Genomic DNA, 23131 nt, shown 5'->3' with positions numbered 1-23131 from the left:
GACACCAAGAATTATCACCCTGCGACGTCACTACCTAACCTCTACTTTTACGCTGTTTCACTGATAATTACCTTTTTCTATTATTTTTGCTTGTTTGTTGTATTCGTCATTTGTTTGTATCACTGTTCGAAGCTAGTTTCACTATAATTTTTAATTGATTATTATTTTAGGTTAGATTTCAGACACTACAATACTAACCATACTAATTACGTTTCAACATACTGTTTCTTCTAACAAGTATAACATAACTTTACTAATTTTAACAAATAACATTTTCACGTAACCTAATTTAAGAAAAGAAGCAACACAGAATTAAAAGGAATTTCACCAATAAAGAAAAACTATCACCATTAAATATACTATTTACACACGCGCGCGCACTCTACTTCCTTCTTGGATCACTATTTGTTAAAAGAGACCGAATTTCTGTAAAACGGCTTCTTATATAGAATGCCGTTTCGCATAATTGTGTATTTGACATCTATGTTTTATGCTTTCATGTTTGCACATCCTGTTATATTCAGCACCCTCTATGTGTGAAAACAAGGCTAACAGGGCTGTGATTATTTTGCCCGAACTCAAACTGCTCGAATGTATATCACATCTTGTCTACTTGGTACGGTTATGAAATGGGAAAACGCACTCACTCATGACATTTTCGTCGACCAGTGAGTGTGAAAGTTCAACATTTGAAAAGGTCTCATTAAGGAAATAGAAGGAATAAACCTTGTGGTGGAGCCAACAAGTTAATCTTGGAACCGAACGGTTACAAACATAAGGATTTTGGTTCAATTCCAGGTTGTTGCTTATTTTTTTGTTTTCAAATTCTGGTTTCTCGTAGGACAAATCTACGAATTTCAACAAGATTTTCATAAGTATTTCTATAATCTATTTGTCTGAGTGAGGGAGGGATTGACGATAAATAGAGCAATAAAATCTTGTCATTTTTGTTGCGATGAAGTATTGAGATGATACAATAGGCCAGGGGAAGTGGTTCACCTAGAGTGAATTTATGTTAGAGAAAAAGTAGATTTTGTATGAGAATTGACAGAAAAATGAATGACAAGTTCACCCACTTGTCCTGGCCTATGAAGCATTGAATGGTGACCGTATATCACCCATTGATGCATATTCCATTGCAACAATATAACAATGCTGCATTGCATTCATAAAATTGAATTAAAGCATTACTGCACGCATATTGCAGAATATAAGCAATGATGCATTGCACTCGTTGAATTAAAGTTAAAATACGGTAATACCTTAATACTTGTGGTTACTTGGGTAGTCTCTGTCACTCAGCCCTCCCTATCGAGCTGTTTGATGACAGCTCAAACAGAAGAAGTTGAACAATGTTTATTTTCAATTTATAGGCAATTACCTTCAAATGTATCGGCAGCTGTAATTCGTAAATCACGATATCGCGGAAACTTTTTTCGGTATCCATCTTTGTTTTCACTGTGTGGTTCGAGATGCGAACAAGTTCAAAGTCTGCACATACTATAAATGTGACCATGATGACTCAAATGACTTGTATGGTCTTTGATGAAAATTTGATAAGTAGCTAGGTATATGGTACACATTAAATCAATGAAAACGCAAAATTAAGCAACGTATGTGCAAATGCACCTGTTTTTAAGGAGGCGGTTTTCTTGAGTGTAGCATTAACTACCGAGAATGAAGTAAACTTTACTACATTTTATTCATACCGCCCACTGTATTGAGTCAAAATTAAAAAAAACATCGTCAATGTTGTGATTACGTAAACGGCAGCACTGCCGTTCGATATTTTCGATCATTTTGATTCCTCGCTCTTCGCTCGTTTTCGCCGCGCGATCGCTCGCTGCAACAGATCGTAGGTACGGCAAACAGAATCGTGCTCTCTTTTCCTCTTCCACATTGGAACGGAAAGTGTCATCAGGGTTTTACCCTTCGATAAGGGAGGCTAAAAGAGACAGCACAAAAATTTCTCCGAATCCGCCATCTGCTCTCTGTCTGCTGCTCTCAGCTGCTGGCTGCACATTTCAAACGGCTTTATTTTCTTTCGCACCGCGAGAGCACAAAGTTTCAATCGCGGGCAGAGTTCAGTTGGCCGTTAAATGGAGTGAAATTTTTCCCCAGCGGTTCGCTTGTCGTTTCCAGAGATTTGTACAGGAAATTTTGCTGTTTTTGTGATTTATTTTAGTTGTGATTTGCTTCAGGTGAACGTTTAATTATGGCCACACACTTCCGCATTGCCAAAACCGACGAGGTAAGTTCAGTTGAGCAGGAAAAATGGATTTTGATGAAACACCTGCTCTGATTTGTGTCTTCCAACCGACGCCATTGAAATTTAAAGGGACTGCTTCTGCTCCTGCATATGACCGTTTTGTGTCAAATTCCGAACACTCCACGTTTTGTAGCGATTTTCAAGAAAAGCACTGAAATTTCTGTACATAATGGTCAACATTCCTTTATGATTCAAATCCTCTACATTAAAAAGTTGTGAAAGTTTTAATTCTTCCCTTTGAAATCGCCGCTATTCGGAATATTAGACAAACAGAGATTGCCTTTGTTCTTTTGCCACGCAAATCAGTTGACCGTTATGGCCGGTGAACCATTTTGGATTTAGCTGGGCTCTATATTAAATTTAAAAAAAGTCTAGTTTTAATGCATGTCCTCTAAAATCGTTTGGGTAAACGCTTCTTTAGTGCAGGTAGTGTGTTTTGACACGTTTCGCACTATTTAATGACTAGGGTAGATGTACCAATTATGACTCAGTGAGCACAAAGATTTATTTTATTGTTCCACTAAAAATAACGTCTGATATTCATAGGAATGATAGAACTATCTGTTTTCGATGATAAATCCGCCTTGATAATAATATTCGTGGAATACATTTTGAAACATACATTTTGAAATCTCGTAAACCTAGGGTTTGTTCATAAATTTCATAACGCTAAAAATGGCCATTTTCGACACCAACCCACCCCCTCGTAACGCTTTTTGTATGAATATTTTACAAATTTTGTATGAGCCGTAACAGCACGAGGACACCCACCCACCCCCTTCAGCGTTATGAAATTTGTGAATGGGCCCCTATTCAAATAGCCGTAAGTCAGAAGAGTAAACAAACTTAGTTTAACGATCCTACGTGTTTCGTAGACGAAACTCTACTTACACGTTCTAGTCTGAACTAATTAGATTTTTACTCTTATAACGTTCAAATTTCGGAATTACAAAACGACGTAAGTAAGATTTTCAACTTTCGCAACATAATCATTACTTCACCGCTCTGTTATAATTTGTAATTTATTTAGTAACAACGATACCCTGGCGGTTTTACCATTTTTCAGGTCAAGGAAAAATTAGAGACAAAATGATTTAACAACGAATCAAAACAAAACACTACTTGAGTTAATCTTACATTTGTAATTTATTCATTCATTCAACGTAAGCCTTGATCCTTGATCAGGTCAAGGAAAGGTTTAAAGGAAATTTAAAGTAATCGGAAAAATTTGGTGTTGTCTAGAGAATTTAAAAGGGAATCCGTACAATTACAAGTAAGATTTCTAGTTCCATAAATCTACGTGAAGTCTCTCTTAAACGCTGCAAGCGTCGATTGTTGCCTAAGGGCGTAAGCAATAGAACAAAACAGTGTATCATTATATGATTAAGTCATAAGGTTTTTGTGAGGTAACGCAAATCGGGGCGATAATTGACGTTTCTTGAAAATTCTTTGAAAAATTATTGAAAAGGTAATTAGTGCGTTGCTCACACGCAGAGAAAACTATTTTAATATCAAATATATTCTGTATCATTACCACAATATATCTGTATTATTTGCCGGCTTATAATTGCCTTTTATTGTTTCAATAACAACTCCTAATTTATTTAAAAAATAAAAATTGTTGATTTTGACAGCTGCGTCAAACGGGGTACAACAAAATATATTTTTTTTTTCAAATATTTTTTTCTTTTGAAACAACAAATTTTTGCATTGAAATAAAACCTTTCATTTTTTAAATTAAATTACACTGTTTTTTTGATGTGACAATGTTCTTGTTTGAAATAAAAACACTGTTTTGTTGGACCCAGTCCCTTTATTATTATTTTTTTTAGGAAATAAACAATAAATAACGAAAACGAAACGTCTACTTTACTTTTATTTTATGAAAGTAGAAGTATTGGAACATGCACCAAAATCCATTTAACTGGAGAATGTTCTTTATCCGCTTCGCGACAAAGTGACGGGATGAAATAACCGGCTCGTGTAAGAGTTGACTGCAATACTGGAGAATGCATTAGTGGAATTAAAATTTTAGAAAAGATGGTTAATACTCACCAGAAATAATTCTGATTCTGGTTTTCCTTACTCCAAAACTGATACAAAAATCTATGACCTGAACTTCTCGCACGAACATTTTAACAACGCCATGTACTTCAATTTAATATAATGTATCGGAAACATTCGCTTTTTCACAGGTTCTACTAAGCAACAAAATGGCGAGACAGTTTTTATGCTACGTGCATAATTATTAGAATCAATAATAATGTAAATTGAAACAAATAAACTTTCATTTGACGTAAAGTTTTTCTTTTGTTGTTTCAAAAATAAATCTAGTTAAAAATGTACCCAGTAAATCCAACAATACTGTTGCTTTATTCTGATAAAAATGATTGTTGTTTCAACGCATTTTTGTATTGCAACAAATTGAACAAGTTTATTGAGAACAACAAAGTTATTTATTGTTTTGAATAGCTGGTATTTCTCTGCGTGTATATGAATTTTTGTGGATTCTGTAGATAGGCCAGCTCAACCTTTTTTTAGCCGCGGGCCAAATTGACAAAATGAAAAAATCAATCAATCTTTTCATATTGCTCAGAAATTGATAAGAATCATTCAATTCTCGCGTAATTATCGATTGAAAGACAATGTCCTTGGTCAGCGTTTCATACAAAAACACAACCGAAGAGGCTAATTTGGCTTAGTTATTGATTAAAGAGAAAGTTAAGAAAAAGAGCCACTCAATGTTAAATAGGTCCTTTTAAAATGTTACGCGACAATTATACGATTCTTTATAAAAAATCACTGAGTATAATGCCTATGATTTTGTTAGACTCGTTTTCGTTAGTTTGATCAGAAATTTGCACTCATTTTTTGTCTGGGTTCAAGATGGTATTATTTGAAAATCCTGCTTATGAGAATAATGCTCTTGATTTTGTCAAAACCTTTAATTAAAAAAAACTCCAGAATGCTGTCCGGTTTTTTAAAACAATTCTCAATTACAGAATTCTTTAATAAATCCAAGCAGTATTACGCGAGTTTTTCAATCTGGCTTGCAAACTATTGTATGAGAATACTCATAAAGTTTACCGAAAATCTTAAAAAATCATTGACAAATTTTTCTCGTCTCTCGTTTTTCTCATAGAATTCATATTATGTAAATCGCTTCCAGAAATGTTTGAAATTCATGTCCAAAACTCTGAGTGAATCCAACCTAAGATTCACTCTGATTGTGATTTACTTTTTTGAAGTAACTTTTGTCCAAGCTGGATAGAATTTCAGGTTTGTATATCAAATTGTGAACAAAGTATTGAAATTCTGATCAAATTAAACAAGTTACTTAAAATGCTCAAAATAAATCTAAAATCGATAATCATTAGTCAGATTTATGTATGGGCGTTCCTTAGCCGAGTATGGTTAGAGTCCGAGGCTACAAAACAAACCCATGCTGAAGGCGTGTGGGTTCAATTTCCGGTCGGTCCAGGATCTTTTCGTAATGGAAATTTCCTTGACTTCCCTGGGCATCCCTGCCACACGATATACGAATGCGAAAATGGCAACTTTGGCAAAGAAAGCTCTCAGTTAATAACTGTGGAAGTGCTCATTGAACACTAAACTGAGAAGCAAGCTTTATTCCAGTGAAGACGTAATGCCAAGAAGAAGAAGATGTATGGAATAATTTTCACGGTTAGTCAACCCAAATACAAAAGTGCTTAAAATCAACCTGCTAAATGTTACCATATGTTCATAATTCAAAGTTGACTCATTCTGAATAAGTCATAACAAGAGATAAGTGCATAAAAAAAACATTAAAACATTAAAGAATGACCAAACCAAATTTAAAGCATAAAATTAACTTGGAAGTTAGAACAGTTATGGCTTGGTATGTTCTAAGCTGAAGTTTGTAATTCATTCAACAGGCCAGATATGAGGAGAATCTTCAAACTTTTCGCGGCCGTACAAAATTAAAGTACTTTGGGCAAATCTGTTGTAGGCCAATTTTCTGGAAATTGCTATCGGTTGGTAAGAAGCCGAGTTAATAGATTTTTGGAGAATTTCATAAAAGATCTTAATGAAATTCCTTTTCGGATTACTAATTTGACATTCTTGGCTTTGTATCGTTGATGGATTGGTTTCCTTAAAGATGCTTGGATTTAGTCTCGGCCTTTCTATTGAAAATAAATTACTAGAAGGATATTTTTTTATATAGGGTGCCGGTACCAATGGTTGTAATGTACCAGTAGATTGGACTATGGTTTAAAACGTACATTTTTCGATAAAAACGACATGTGCTATTTTTAATGGATAGATCGCCTCTAGTTTAGTCGATTTGCCAAATTTCAGCTTTTTATTTAATCAAAAAGTCATATAAATAATTAAGTTTACGCAAAAAATTTGCTCCCTTGCACCAGTAGTTGCCGTCGTGTTCCAGTAGTGGATCAACGGATGGAAGCAGTTTTTAAAATGGATGTATAAAAATGAAGATAAGTTCTAGAGATGGTCTTAATGCTTCATTCGAAAGATATTTGTTGCTGTTCCGAGGGAAAAATGTTAAACCTATGTAAAAATTTATCATTTTGTTTAAAATTCCTTGTATCATTCCCGAACGTCTACTATTGGAGCACTAGCGCAACTACTGGAACACGTGTACCAATAGTGAGATCAAGCGATTTTATGTTAAAAAAATAGTTTTATCACTCTTTTTATATTTTTCCTATATCTTCTTCTTCTTCTTTCTGGCGTTACGTCCCTACTGGGACAGAGCCTGCTTCTCAGCTTAGTGTTCTTATGAGCACTTCCACAGTTATTAACTGAGAGCTTACTATGCCAATGACCATTTTTGCATGCGTATATCGTGTGGCAGGTACGAATATACTCTATGCCCTGGGAAGTCGAGAAAATTTCCAACCCGAAAAGATCCTCGACCGGTGGGATTCGAACCCACGACCCTCAGCTTGGTCTTGCTGAATAGCTGCGCGTTTACCGCTACGGCTATCTGGGCCTTATTTTTCCTATATAGTAGAGGTTGAAATCTTTCTGTTAACGCCAAAAGATCTCAGTTAAGGCTTGTCGTTATTTTGTTATGATTTTTTATAGCTTAGGTAGTTCACTAATGGCACCGGCACCCTATTAAAGATATTTTTATGCCAAATATTTTCATCTACTAATTCGAAAGCTTATACATTATTCAAGGAACTCCTTTGGACCTTAGTAGAAAATTCGTTAAGTAATTTTGATTTGAATTCATTCTAGTTTTTTTTCAGTTTGGAGTTGGAGAAATGAACAGTTCACTAAAAATATCTGAAATTGATCTTCAAATTTCAATTCATCAGAAATTCATCAAAAAACTTCTATAGTTGATCGGGTTAAGGTGAAACAGCTTGGAATCAAAACTCAATAACGCACCAAAGCTTTTAAGGTACAAATCTTGCGAAAAAAACAAGTTCAGTACAATTTCTATTTTTGCTTTGTGTACTAAACGAAAGTTTAAAATAGGATGATCTACATTGTACATTCATTATTTCAGCAGTTTAGTGCCTTTGAAATTGCGAGTAGGGGCGCAAGTCGACCATTGTGCCAGTCATGTTTGGATTTCCGACATGTGTCATCTTAAGTCAGACCGTGCTCTACGTGCTCTAAACATTCGGAATAACAAAATATTCGCATTATTTGCTGTCTTATTGGAAATAATCTATTGAATGAAACATCTGTATCAAAATGGCATCGAAAAGATACAAAATTATGAAGCTTTTGAATTATATTTACTAGCTCAAAATATCATCTAGCTCGTTTCTGTCTGACCAGTTTTTGATAAAAATTTGTCCTTTAAGGCGAAGTAGCCCGTCATTCGTTTTGACAGAAATGATGACTTTGCAGATGCAATTTCAAATTGATAAAACTCAATCTTGATACTTTATAATGACTTCAAAAAAGTATCACTGTACGCGTCAACATGCATAAAGTAGGCTGATACTTTTTCAGCTATGACAGTGCAAAACCAACCAATTTTCTTTGATTCGAAATCGTGAGATTAATTAGCAACAATCATCAACGACGCGTTCCCTGGGCTTGAGATTATATTTTCCAGGGAGCGATGAGTTTTGATAATTGATCGCTGTTGTTAGTAGTTTTGATTAGATGTTGGGTGAATTTCAAAGCAATGGCAACCTCTTTATTACAAAATTTAGATTTTATCTTCTGACCTAAAGATTCTGGTTAAAGTACTGTACTATGCAGTTGGGCTGCACTACGCTATCACTCATCAAAATTACTTTCACTTCGGGAAAATATAATTTCAAACTGGCGAGAAGATTACAGACTGAGGGTGGGTTAGGAGCACAATCAGACCCTTGAATGTGCAATGTGGGTTACTAAATTGGGAATGCTATTGACGGTTTGTAATCTTCTACGAGGTTTTCGAAAACCAACAGGGCGCGTGCACCGGGTTGCGGATAGGAGCAAAGGGAGATCAATAGCATCTACCTAAAATAATAGAGCAAAAAGCCGTTCCATGATTAGGTAATGTTTAGCGATCTTCTATGGTGTTCTAGTACTATAAAATTCTTCACTCACTGGAAATTCTGGCCTTGATAATATCAATAGTGCTAAACATAAAATAATACCTAATACTCAATAAGTACAATGTAGTTTCAATGTAGTAATAAATGAAATAAAAACAATTTTCTATACATGACAAGGTTTTGAAGACAATCAATGAGTGAAAGAACTACCTATTATAAAAGCCACATCAGCTAAGGCTATACATATACAAATGTTGGTCATAGGGTCATGGCGAGCATTCGGTATGTATGTCTATGACTGATTCTGATCTAATAGGGGCACTAGAAGACCACGCGGACAATTTCGAAACAAATTATTTTTATACATCGGTCTTATGATCCGAAAGGCTCAGCTATGCTGTAATGTCATTTTTTAAGCTATTCATTAGTGCTGTTTAATTGTTTATTATTCTAACAAAACTACATAATTATTCATTACTAATCACTGTTCCTAATTCTCTCTTTCTCACCTTCTTATCTGTTGCATGATTATGATCATTACTAATATAATGCATGAGCATGCACAATAAGAATAATTTCAGAATTGTAAGCAGTCAATGGATAACTGGATAGAATAGCTTCGAAAAGGATGCTCAAAACAGAATAATTCTGGTCAGGGAAGTATGACCATCATGAGTAAGTAACACATTTTATTTTAATAATATCAAATATTTTTATATAAATCAGCACCGCATATCAGTGAACTGAATTATAATTTTATATCTGTACATGATAAAAACAGATAAAGTTTGTACAGTTGTCACCAACGATTGAATCGCGTTCTTTATAGTAATGTTCAATCATTATCAAAAGCTCCTAAAGCGTCGCATCGTGCCATCAGCAGTTCTTAGCATCACTCTCATATTGTTATTACTTTATTGTTTATTAAATTTATATAAAGCGATGAGCTCATTCTTTCTTACTTGTACAATTGTTTGAAATTTTACTAAATCAAACAAAAATTCAAAACTTAAATTAAATTTCTCTCAGCACATTTACATTTTGCAGCATTAATCGCATTACTGTGTCAAGTCTTCTCCAATTTCCTATACCCTACCCTAACCCTTCCTATCATTTCCGATGTTGTTCAAGTGGTCCGCATAGACTATTACGGCCATTACCTATCCCTGCCCCCGGCTTTGGACTGACTTGCGCTCTCATTGCCCCACCAAACGCTGCAAAATGAAATGAAAATGAAACAATCATCAACGACGCGTACAAATTTTAATGACGGCCTACTTCGTCTTAAGGCTAAGTAGCACGTCATTCGTTTTGGCAGCCATGTTGACATAGCAGCACGCAATTTTTAAGTGATAAATCTCAGTCCTCATATATCATATTGATCCGGAAAAAAATCACTATAGGGTAAAATCACCGGTTTTGGCCAGCCTAAGAGAAAATGTCAATAAAATTTAAATGTAAAGCCGTATTTACACTACAAATATGTCAAATGCAAGCTTTCAATCCATGTTATGTGTGTAAAATATCAAAACTGAGCTAAAACCATTTTTTCGCTTTGAAAATCCCGTTGGTCAATATAGGCTAATGGAACCAGTTTCGGCCAGAGAGTTAACTTCAATTCCTAAATTGGCCAATCGCATTGATTTCTCATGAGAGTGGCGAAATTAGGAGTGCCCTGGCCAAATTAGGTGTATGGGAGTTCTGAGTTGAATTTCTTATGTTTCGAACCAATTTGAATGAGTAAATGAAGGTAGCTGTATCATATGAATGTGATCTACTGAACACAAAAGGTTTCATGCTGATTGGCTATGTAAAACGGTGTATAATCCACTATGGCTACAACTGACGTATGGTCAAAACCGGTACTTCTACCCTATGATGCAGTATGCTGATACTTTTTCAGATGCATCAGTGCAATACTAACTGATTTTCTTAATTCAAAATTGTGACATGATTTAGCAACAATCACCAACGACACGTACAAATTTCAATGACGGCCTACTTCGCCTTAATTCCTCCAGGAAGATGTCCAGAAATACCAAAAGACATAACTTTTGGAATATTTTGAATTAATTTCAGTTCGTTATAAACACTTCAATTGGGTTGCTTAGTGATGAAAAAGTTGCAGTTTTCTGTAACTTCTAAGGCTAGCACAATTTTATTGCGCTTAAAAAATTTAACAACTTAAGACCTTAATTTTTCTGAGGTTTGCTCAAAATACTGATGCAAATCTATAAAACAACAATGAATATATGAACATCGGTGTCAACTGTTGGGTATTGACACTTTTGAGTGCAGAAGGTCTATAGCTCAATCAGTGTACAGCTAAAAAGTTTTGGTAGGCAAAATTGATTCACCTGAAATTATTGCTAATCTGTCAATATACGCATCAGAACGGTCACTCCGTACAAGAAGCTCTCTCGGACAGTAAATTACGGTTTACATGACCCTATTCGATACATGGCAGCAGACTTCAATGATCACTACCACCTCTTCGATTTCGGCTTGATAACTTTTACATTACGACAACGGATTGAACGAGTGTTACGAGAGGAAGAACGGGAAGGCAGATAAAAATGATTTGGATGTGCTTGATATTTGACGTATTTTTAAAGTGTTAGAATTAAGTTATTCATTGTCTTTGTCTTCACTATGCGTTTCTAATAGTTAATGGTTATTGTTTTACTTTAATTGTTCATTAAGACATAGGGTCAGATGAATCAAGAAATTTACAAATACAAATGCAAAAATAATAGAAGTTCTAATATTGCGGTTCTTTTGAAAATTTTCCATTCTGCGGTAGCCGCAAAAATCTACTGCAGCTGTCAAAGTTCTACCATAGGCCTGAAAATCAGTTCTTTATTGAACGAAACCATCTAATCAAAGTATGCTACAGTCCAAGCTCGTTATAACAACAACTTTTATAGTAATAAAAGCTCTCTATAGCGACATTTTTTGGTCCCTATATTCTCTATAGCGACTTTTCTCTATTACGACGGTTCCTTACGATGTCGTTATAACAAGCTTTGACTGTAGTAGAGTTCTTCTTCTTGGCATTAACGTCCTCACTGGGACAGAGCCTGCTTCTCAGCCTAGTGTTCTTTATGAGCACTTCCACAATTATGACTTGAGCGCTTTCTTTTCCAATGTTGCCATATTCGCATTCGTATCTCGTGTGGCAGGTACGATGATACTCTATGCCCAGGGAAGTCAAGGGACTTTCCTTTACGAAAAGATCCTGGACCGACCGGGAATCGAACCCAGACACCTTCAGCATGGCTTTGCTTTGTAGCCGCGGACTCTAACCACTCGGCTAAGTAAAGGCCCCCTGTAGTAGAGTCTGGCATTGAGAAACATCCAAGGTATTATCGCAGCCGATCGATGATGCTTTGTGAAAATCAGTAATTGTGACAACTGTGGTAGCTTTCTGTTCAACCGTAGAATGGAAAGTAATTTCTAAAATTGCAATAATATAAGCGTGACAATTCATAGAGAAATACACACCAGAGCATTGTCAAGAACACGACTAACGTAATTGTATTTTTTGCTCCTCTGTTAAATATATGGAAAACCCCAAATGAAATTTAGTTTTCAAATATGAGCACACACTCGCACACATGTGACACTAGTCTTAAATTGGAAATTTTTCAATCAAGTTTTGGTAAATCATAGACTCATCTTGCGCAAACTTGCGCAACAGAGGTTTTCTGTAGTTTGACTAACCAGTTAGAATGTGACAATTCTGTTGAATGTGTGTTGTTGGCGTAAATCGGAAGAAAACACAGTCTCGTATTACCAAACTGGGCTGCTTCAAAGCTGCAAATATATTTGATTATTATTAAGAGTACCAATTCATAAACGAAGGTTAACTCCAATTTCTGTGCACTCCTAGTGACTTGATCTACGCCACCCTATTTAAATATACTGACTTAATCACTGACTTAATAAGCTCTTTGCTACAGAGTACTTATGCCGCGTACATACTGCGTACACATCAAATGCAAACTGACTGCAAAACAATAACTGCATCAATACCTATATTGGAGGATTGTTTTAGGAAGTCAGTAAAAACACTATGTAAACACCAAAAGAAATCTTCAGAGTAATGTCTTTAGAAAACTTTAGATCTACACCCATATTAATTTCTAATGAAATTCCAGGATAAAATTGTGAAAAATTGCATCCAGTGAAACGGACAATCATTCTTGTTGTTATGTCACGATAGATTTTCAAAAACTATTCAAAAAATCCTTCTTGACACTACTTCCTCACTTGGACAGAGCCTGTGATTAGTGTTTAATGAGCACTTCCACAGTTATTAACTAAGAGCTTTCTTTGTCAAAGATGTCATTTTCGCATTCGTATATCGTGTGGCAAGTACGATAATACTTATGCCCACCCAGCAAACAATTTTGCTGAATAAGAGTTGAACAAATTACTCTTAAGCATACTTCTGCTGAAGAAACTGTTATGTAGCAGTCAAGAAAATTTCCATTACGAAGAGATCCTGGACCGACCGGCAAACGAACAAAGACACCTTCAGCATGGCTTTGTAGCCGCGGGCTCCTATTCAAAAAGTCTATTGGTTTATTTTTGACTCCTGGTTCCGGTTTGGTCTCTTTTTGATTCCTGTCTGGTCACGACACACGTTCGGGAAATTAACATGTTTTCCTTTTTCCGTATATTTCAGAATGACGCAGCCCGTGTTCAGGCGAAGAAGGTCTTGAAGGAACCGACTCTGGGCAAAAGAGCCGTGCTCGGAGAACTCGGGAACAAAGTGCTGAAGAATGTTGTGGAGCATGGCAAGGGAAAGGACACAGGAGGAGCAATATTCAAATCCAACGATGCCACCTTCAAAAACATTAAAGCCCGAGTGGACACCCACTGGAAGAAATCCGACGGCCAAATAACGGTTTTCCCGGTGTCCAAACCGGTAACTCGATCCGATTCTCTAAAAGGCTTGAACCATGTTGGGCTCGGAAAGCAAATCAAAAGCACAACCGTTTCCACCGTCGCCGTTCCTGCCCAGAAAAAAGTGGTCCACGTTACGAAGGGTGCCGAAGTTAAGAAAGTCAAGGTGGTCAACCTGAAACGGGAGGAAAGTCGACTGACTCGGCGGTCGCTTACCAAACTGAAGCAGCTGAAAAAGCAGACCACAAGCTCCTCTTCCAGCAGCTCGTCGCTAGCAACGAATTCCGACGAGGAGGAAGACTATAAAATAGAGGTAAGTAACTAACTACCGTTAACTGTTAACGGAGGGCAATTGTTCATGAACCATCTGGACCAACTTTTTTGGCATCTTACTACTTTTACTTAGCTTTACTTCGAGCAAGATTAAGATTTACTTCATTATAAGCGTAGATCTCAAGGAAAATTCCATCATGCCTAAAAGTCCACCTTTACGGGAAAAATAGCTACCGTGGACGTACCATATTTGACGCGGTTAAGAAAATTCTAAATTCAAACACTTGTCAAATCGTCTAAATCTTTCCGATTTTGTTGAAATTTGAACATATGCTAGCTCAACTATTATAGAATTCAGGAAAAATCAGTAAAAAATATTAAACGTTTTTTCTTTATGTTTGATTGACTTTTTGTGGAACACATTAGGTTCCTTAATTGACGCATCAATTCTTCAATGTGCCTAATTTGACGCACTATGTTCCTTATTTGACGCACTTACAAAAAAAAAAATGCTAAAGCTTAAAATATACAAGAGTTTCAGTATTCAATAGTTCAATTAATTGAAAAAAGCGCTTTAGAGTGAACATAAAAGTTAGAACCTTTGGAAAAAGTTTTGAATGACGTCATCCGGTAGTACTTTTGCTATGCGTTTAGTTAGTGTAGAAAATAAAACCGGCGATTGAGTTCAATCCACAGTTAAGCATTATTGTTTAGTAATGAATTTTCGTCGCGATATCAGACAAGGGCAAGGTTTGAAAACTACGTTGCGCTGGAACGGGAAGGTAGTTGCTAAAATAAGGACACATTGGTCAAAAACTAGAACGAAAACAACCGGTTCCAAAAATGTCCGTTTTAGAATCTTTGTTACTTATAACACGTGAACTACGCCTACTTGGCCCATGTTCTATGTCACCCTTATGGACCGCGGGACAAATATGCGTAGAACTAACGGCAGTATGGGCCTCGAAATAGATCGAAGAGATCGGCTCCATATAAAAAGCGTGACGTAGGGCGGATGGGCGGGGTTTTTCTAGAAAATGGTATTTTTGTGACACGTATCTCATGGACACCCCCTATTGTATAAATTATACGAAACAAACCATTGAACCTACACCTCAGCTCCTGACGCATTTATAGAAGCTTCCTTGAAACATTAGGGGACGTCCATAAAGCGCGATAAATTGTTCAATTTTCAACCCCTCTCAACCTTGGCCACATTTATTTTATGAAAAGTGCAAATATTTTGTATGAATCGTTGCGTTTCCCTGAACCTTCTCCTCTTCCTAAAAACGTGACGTAATCTATGGATGACCCTTTACATGTGATTACATAAAGCATTGGGTTGTTCTGCGGACGGATTTTTTGAATGCAATCACCATAAATATTTATTTTCCTATTTTCGATTCAACAAAACATGCTGAACAAAATAGCAAATAATTAGGAACATTGTGTGCCTAATTTGACGCACAAGATTTTCATACAAAAATATGTCTTAACCCTTAAAAATAGAAAAATTTCGACGTCAATTTATGAATAAAAGAATATTACTGACTGTTGTTGATGATATTGCTGTAAAACAGCACAATATTTTCATGAAAATTGATTAACAGTATTTAGCACATTCACTAAGGAATGAAAAAATTGACGCACTTGTCGGATGCATTTTCAAATTATTTTTATTGTTTGCCTATTTTTACTCAAAAATAAACTTTTTTTGATTGAAATCTTACAATAACATGTAAATGAAGATTAAGGAATATATTTTTCAATGCTATTGTGAACTAGAATTAATTTATAATAAAAATAATTAGAAAATGCGTCAAGTTTGGACCCGCGTCAAATATGGTACGTTCACGGTACACCATGCATAGAAAGCAAAAACCTTTATCAGCGTAAATCCGGCAATCATTAGAGAATTCTGTGTGAAGCAACTATTCATGGAAGAATATGTTCAATAATGCCATCCTCTAATACCCTAATTTTTATTTTCGATCCCAATATCATTTTTCGTTATCTAAAATCGATCTTTGAGGAATGATTTATTTTTACCGATTCTTTACAATGATAAACGCATAACCATAAAACAAATTTTGCTTGAGTATAGTTTACAAAGCGCCTAACAATTTTGCCGAAGAAAGTAAGAAAAGCAATGGTACATGTTTTAAGGTTTGTGGTTCATGAACAACTCCTAATTGCGATTGATTTAATTTTGTCTAATAATCTTATTCCCTTTAGAAACCGGACTCTCCCGACACCCATTCCCACAAATTAATTGAGGAAGTTGAGAACATTGACATCAACGATGCTTGGAATCCTATGTTGGTTTCGGAATACGTAAACGATATCTACAACTATTTGAACAGCTTGGAAGAAACGTTTGCAATTCGGGAGAACTTCCTCGATAGCCATAAACAGGTAATATATTTTGCTCGAATTTCACAGAAGCTTTTTTAAATTAAAAATAATTAAATCACTTACAGATTAATCATAAAATGCGCACTATTCTCATTGATTGGATCAATGAAGTGCAATACCAGTATAAGCTCGAGATCGATACTTATCACATGACCGTTTCGATCATCGATAGATATCTCCAGGTAATTTCGTTGATTCATTCTCTTTCAAACAAACATGACTTTATAAACGTATCTTTCTCATCCCCAGCTTGTGGTCGATACTCCTAAAAAAGAACTGCAGTTGGTCGGCGTGACGGCAATGTTCATCGCATCCAAGTACGAGGAACTGTTCCCACCAGACATCGATGATTTCGTGTACATCACCGACGATACCTACAAAAAGAAACAGATCCTCGATATGGAGAAGCAGATCGTGAAGGTGTTGGACTTTCACCTGGGCAAACCGCTGCCCACGCACTTTTTGCGGCGCTATTCCAAGGCTGCCAAAGCCGCTGACAAGAACCATCTGTGCGCAAAGTTCCTAATCGAGATGGCCAGCATCGACTACAGCACGGCGCACTACAAGCCGTCCGAGGTAAGAATCTACTTATGAAGATGTTTTAATTTGAACAGCTGGTTTTGGACTCAATTTGTCTTCGTTGGCAAAATCCTTCCTTTGCACATCTCTGTTAGACTTGTTAATCTTGTGAGCCTCAATCTAACTGATTATGTGGGCCACGTCAATACTTTCAAATCTTTGCGCGGGTCGTAAGACTATTTGAAGATAGAGATGATACTGTTTTTGGGGCCTTTTGCAAAAATCCCAAGTTAGCATCAAGAACTTGACCGTCAAAATTGGTTACCTATTTCTAGCGCAGAGCTTGGAGCCGTTCAATAGTTATAGATTAGAACTATATGCCCAATGTGTGATGAAATATAGGACACCGCGTGCTTACTGTTTACCTGAGGTGGTTAAGGCTAAGTAACCCGTCATTTGATTTAGCGGCCATGTTTACTGTACAGCTCGCAATTTCAAAGTAATAAAACTCAGTCCTCATGATTGATATTCTATCGAAAAAGTACCACAATACACCCGATTCGGTTTTTCACGGATTTTTTTTTACACGGCCGTGCAAAAAAAGTTTCCATACATTTTTTTTCACCAAAACCTTATTTTTGCATGAAACGTCGAGAAATGGTGTTACTTTTTTTGCACGGTTTTTGAAATTTTGAACTGAAAACTTTTTTTGCACGGTACGCATCCCCCGTGCAAAAACAGAATCGGGTGTATGCAGATTCTATAACATTCCCCAGAAAACCATTCCCCCGAAAACCATTCCCCAGAATTCCGTTCCCCAGAAAACCGTTCCCCAGAATGTAACATTCCCCAGAATTCCATTCCCCAGAATGCACCATTCCCCAGAAAGCTATATGAATATCCATTTTGATGGAGAGCCCATATAGCATAAGGTCACTTGGCATAAAATGATTTGGTATAAAGCCATTTGCCATTCAGCCATACTTATGCTCCTTCTTTTCAAAAAGGATGTTCTTCATGTCATGCCAAATGGTCATTAGCCAAATGACCATTATATCAAATGGTCCTAGATCATTTAATCAATCATGCCAAATGCCTTCTTGCCATTTGATATCCTTACGGAAAATTTTGTCTATATCGTCAACAGGATAAGACTGAAAGAAGGGTGTATCACTATTTTATGCAAAATTAAACAAGTCATTTGTAATTTAGACTTGACGCAAAGAAGGGCGTAACATTTTAATGTGTAGAATAGTAAGTTTTTATTCTGCCGAGTTTACGTAATCATTATATCGGAAACTTATAATATGATACTACGAACGTCTTGATTCTAATCGGTGTAGCCCTAAAAAGTAAGAGATGATGCACCTTCTTAAAACATTGATGAAAAGCTGCATACATCACTACATTTGATAAAAATTGGACATACATATGAAATTATACATTTGTAAACTACTATACCGAAAGAAGGGTGTAGCTCCATTTTGTGCAGAGTAGTGATGAGTTGTATATTCTTTTAAATAAATATTGGATACTGTGTTTCCCCATTGACTGATCTATCAGTCTTCATAAGTGCCAATAAAAGTGAAACTTCTGTGATAGTTCATTTGCAAATGAAATTTGAATTATTCGTAAAGTGTTCATAATTAGCAGCACCAATGCTAATCTTCTCATGTACTTGTAAACAACTTTGTATGCAGTTTAATTTTCAAGTTTTTTTTTTAAATAGATTATTTCAAAACTTTAAAGTAGGTATATAATTTTCTGGGGAATGGTTCATTCTGGGGAGTGAAATTCTGGGGAATGGGTTTCAGGGGAATGGTTTTCTAGGGAATGTCATAGAATCCAATATGCACTCAAATGCATAAAGTTCATATAATATGTTGATACTTTTTTCAGCTATGTCAGCGCAAATGCAACTGTTTTTGTCAGCCCACTGCTTAGAAGCCATGTTTTTGTAGTGAGCATCGAAGTCAAGAGTAATAATTACTCACTTTGGCCAAATCGTATCAATAATAATTTTCCATTTCATCAAACTGTTTTCGAAGCTCACAATAAAAAAACGTTTTCGTTCAGAATAAAATATTTCAAGCGTTTGCAACTGTGTGTCTGTTTAAATCACCATAAAGTAGTATTTAACAAATTTTCCCCACACAATTTTTTTCGCCATTCTAGATTGTTTGTCCCGAAACGACTATTATTTTACTAACATTGAACTGTCTTGAGGAACAACTTCGCAGAGGGAAAGAAGAGGTGGCTCATTTTTTTTTCCCATGGGGTAGTATTGTGGTGCCAGAAGCCTGATTTTTGTAACTTCGAAATCGTAAGATGAATTAGAAGCAATCATCAATGAATAAACGTACACATTTCAATGACGGTCTACTTCGCCTTAAATCAATTCAGAAAACATTGACGACATGAAAATATTAAAGTTTTCTCAAACTTTACCGATGGTGAGAAGCGTTCTTATTCTGCGCGCCTGTCCACAGTGGTGCGATCAAGAACGACCTTACCTTGATATCTTTGTCCTTACCTTGATATCTTGGTGGCTACAGCGTAGCGTCACGCCATTGCCGGGCGTATTGTAGAGCTCCATCTTGGTGAGTCTTGGGCGAAACTTCTCCAGTTTCTCCAGTTGCCCCGAACGTTTAGGGTCGCCAGGTCCTCTTCCACTGCGTACAGCCAGCGTATTCGTCGTCTTACCCGAATCCGCTGACCTCTACCTGGTTCGCTGCTGAATATTATTTTCAAAATTCTTTCTTCCGACATTTGCACCAGCCCACTGAAGTCTACCGTATTTTACACGCTTGATAATATTCGAATCTTTGTACACTTGATACAACTCGTGATTCATGCGTCTCCATCACACACCATTTTCGAGTTTCCCACCGAGTATTGTCCGCAGCATTTTACGCTCGAAAACACTGAAAGCTTTCCGGTCTGCCTCTTTCAACGTCAACGCTTCGTGCCCGTAGAGAGCCACCGGAAGAACCAATGTTTTATACAGGTCAAATTTTGTTTCCGTTTGCAAGCTGCGGGACCTAAGCTGGTTACATAGTCCGTAAGCCCTATTCGCAGCGTCACGTCTCTTCACTTCGCGGGAAACGTCACATTCGTTCACGTGTTCCAAGCTAAACAAATTCTTCAACAACTTCAAACGCATCCCCATCAAATACTATCTCAGCACCTACACCGCCAAGCCTGACTCAATATCTACCTGCAACCATGTACTTCGTTTTGGTAGAATTAATGGTCAGGTCTATCCTCGCTGTATCCCTCTTCAGAGGCACGAAAGCCTCTTCCACTGACCTGCGATCGATTCCAATTAGGTCTATACCGTCCGCAAAGCCAAGGAGCATGTCCGACCTTGTGATAATAGTGCCTTTTCTCTGCACGCCAAATCTTATGATAGCACACTCGAGTGCAATGACAATGTTGAACAGTAAATTCGAAAATGCGTCTCCTTGCTTCAACTCGTCTAACCCGTAAAACAAATAACGAGCGGTGGAAATTCTATACAGCAAAAATGCAGAACTAACATTGGAAATATTGCAGTTATAATGTTGTCTAATCATTTCAACAAACATAACTGAACAACTTTTTTATTGCGGTTTGAAACTGTCACAGAGGACAACTAAGAAATGGTACAGGAAATTGTTTTCCGCAACTTTTTTCCACTGAAAATATTAAAATAAGATTGTACGCCGCCAACTTGTTACGGAGTAACAGTTGACAGGTTAACAATTTTTCGCTCTATTATGCAAAAAATGGCTGAAAAATCTCAGAAATCTCTTACCTATCGTAATGTTCTGAATGGCCTCAAAGGTTTACGCATGAGTTTAAAACGTTAATTCACATATTCAGTAAAATATATCAATTGTTTTCACTTACCCCATTTACCCACTTACCCCGCGGTACCTTATTATTGTACAAAGATAACAGCCAGCGTATGAAAGTAAAAAAATTAAATAAGTTATTGAAGGATTCCTTTTGATTTCTCCCGAAGAGTTATCCGACTTCATATCTGATGTATTTAAAAACAAATAACGAGCGGTGGAAATTCTATACAGCAGAAATGCAATTGCCCCATGATGTAAGAACTAACATTTCAACAAACATAACTGAACAGAAGAAAATTCAAGTAACAAGAATAACATTTTCTTTGCTTACATGTTACTTATGTTATTGTTCATTGGGACGCCTTAACAAATGTTAAAGGTAATAGAAATCGTGAATATAACTGTTAATTAGTTAGTTAGCGCCACTTGTGGGGCAAGTGAAAAGTAAGACATTTTTCAAAAAAAAAATTCTGTATTTTTCTTTTTAATTTTACATAAAAATCAATTTCAGCATATTGCTTATATTTGGTGGGAGACAAGCTAAAAAATATACAAATGTACTTGTTTCAATTTAAAGTCTCTAGAAATTGAAGAATCCCAACTATGCGAATTCCAATACCCACTTTCCCAACGGTACCTTACTGTATTCGATAATGCTCTAATTGGAATGTTTTCCAATTAAAACGTTTAAATATTTCTAATTTTGCGCCATATTTTCTTTCAGATTGCTGCTGCTGCACTGTACATATCCCTGACTTTGTTCCCACTGGCTAATAACACCGAACCCAAGGTGTGGACCAAAACTCTTGAACACTACACACATTACACTGTGCAACATCTGATGCCGATCGTGCAGCGGTTGGCCAAGGTGGTCAAAAACGCCCCCAATATGAAAGTTCACGCCGTTTACCACAAATATCAGTCCAGTAAATTCGAAAGGATCTCCGTTCAACCGGAGTTCCAAGGACCTGTGATGGACAAGCTGATAGACGGTGAACTGAACCTGTAGTGTAGTTCAATTTTATGAATCGATATATTTAGCTATCATATTACTGAAAATAGGTGACTCGATTTGCCACTAGACAAAAAATCTTACAAGCCTAGGCTATTCCAGTTTATATCCTCTACAACATTTGTTTTTTTTTACGCGTAGTGTATTGATTAATCGTTTAAGAAGATTTTAACAATCCTAAAATATTTTCTAATTGTAGTTTTTTTCGGCAATATTGCTAATGCGAGAGGATAAAATGGTCTTAGGCTAGATCAGGAAAACAAATTCCCATTAGTTGTGTTTTTTGCTACTAAACCGAGCATAATAAACTTTTGACTGATCAATTGTAACAATTTGATGTACTTTACGTGTTTCACTCATTATTCCAATATTCACTTCACACCATCATTGTGTTTCCGAATCTAGCGTCGGGGTTCTCATCATCATTGCAGCTACCGTTTTGTTATCTACTCTAATCAACCGAAATTATGAATGTTTCCATACATTTCACACAGTGCGGTCGTTTGGGGCGAGCTCATTCACTCATTGGACACATCCCGTAAAATCCGGACTCGTTAAATAATCAACACTTCGGTCTCGCGCTACTCCTCGCGTTTATGCTTCAGCGCAGAGTCGGTAAAAGCAGTCTGACGTGGCCCTGATTTTATTTAACGAATAACAATGCTCATGATAATCCAACACGGTTCTGATTCAATATCGTCGAGCACATTCGTTGCTTGGCTCGTTGTTCGTTAATATATATGAAAACTGTCACCCATTATGGTCATTATCTCATTTAAAAATGTAGATCTAATTAGGGGCCGTCTCCAGCTTTGTACCCGCAGATTTTGCTGGTACAGTCTTTCTTCTTGACTGCAACAATCGGTCACTTTATCACTTATCGTCTCTCGAGAGCAGACGGGACGGATCGAAAGGTGGTCGGGTGAGGAGAACCAACTTGTGGATAAATCAAACCCGAGTGTGAATTATAAGCCATATACATGTGGTCCTCTCGTGTAGGTAAATTTTAAGTAAATTATATTTCCCCGAGTAGCAATGTGGAACACAGTAGGTAGCTTAATAACAAGCAAAGGGTTATAGAATCTGTGGTTTGCTTGCGCTTGATCAGTACACTCAATTTAATGGCTGATAATGGTTTCTTTGTATCGCTATGGAGTAAATTGCTATTTATTACGACGGATGAGTTGAGTACGTAATGATTTAGATGCGTATTAAAAGAAGATTTAATGTATTCAACTGCAGAAATGATCTATAGAATCTTAATTCCCGAAAATAACAGTTCCTAAGAAATGATAACAAATTAAATGTATCGTGGAAATGTAGAGGCCATTTCTCGCTGCACTTTACTAAAGGACCTATGTAACAATGAGATATT

The 23131-nt window shown here is 36.5% G+C and overlaps 1 protein-coding gene across 1 annotated transcript; it reads left to right on the top strand.

Annotated features, from left to right (window-relative positions):
• The first annotated feature begins 2030 nt into the window (after positions 1-2030).
• On the top strand, positions 2031-22097 carry LOC5572876 (G2/mitotic-specific cyclin-B). The gene is made up of 6 exons (XM_001660578.2): positions 2031-2251; positions 13478-14011; positions 16207-16386; positions 16452-16568; positions 16636-16962; positions 21469-22097. Exons 1-6 carry the CDS (start codon positions 2216-2218, stop codon positions 21751-21753), a joined length of 1479 nt encoding a protein of 492 aa, XP_001660628.1. The 5' UTR covers positions 2031-2215; the 3' UTR covers positions 21754-22097.
• The last annotated feature ends 1034 nt before the right edge of the window (positions 22098-23131 follow it).

The sequence above is a fragment of the Aedes aegypti genome, chromosome 2, assembly GCF_002204515.2.
Source record: "Aedes aegypti strain LVP_AGWG chromosome 2, AaegL5.0 Primary Assembly, whole genome shotgun sequence".
Taxonomy (NCBI): Eukaryota; Metazoa; Arthropoda; class Insecta; order Diptera; family Culicidae; genus Aedes; species Aedes aegypti.
This window is presented reverse-complemented; position numbering and strand designations above follow the sequence as displayed.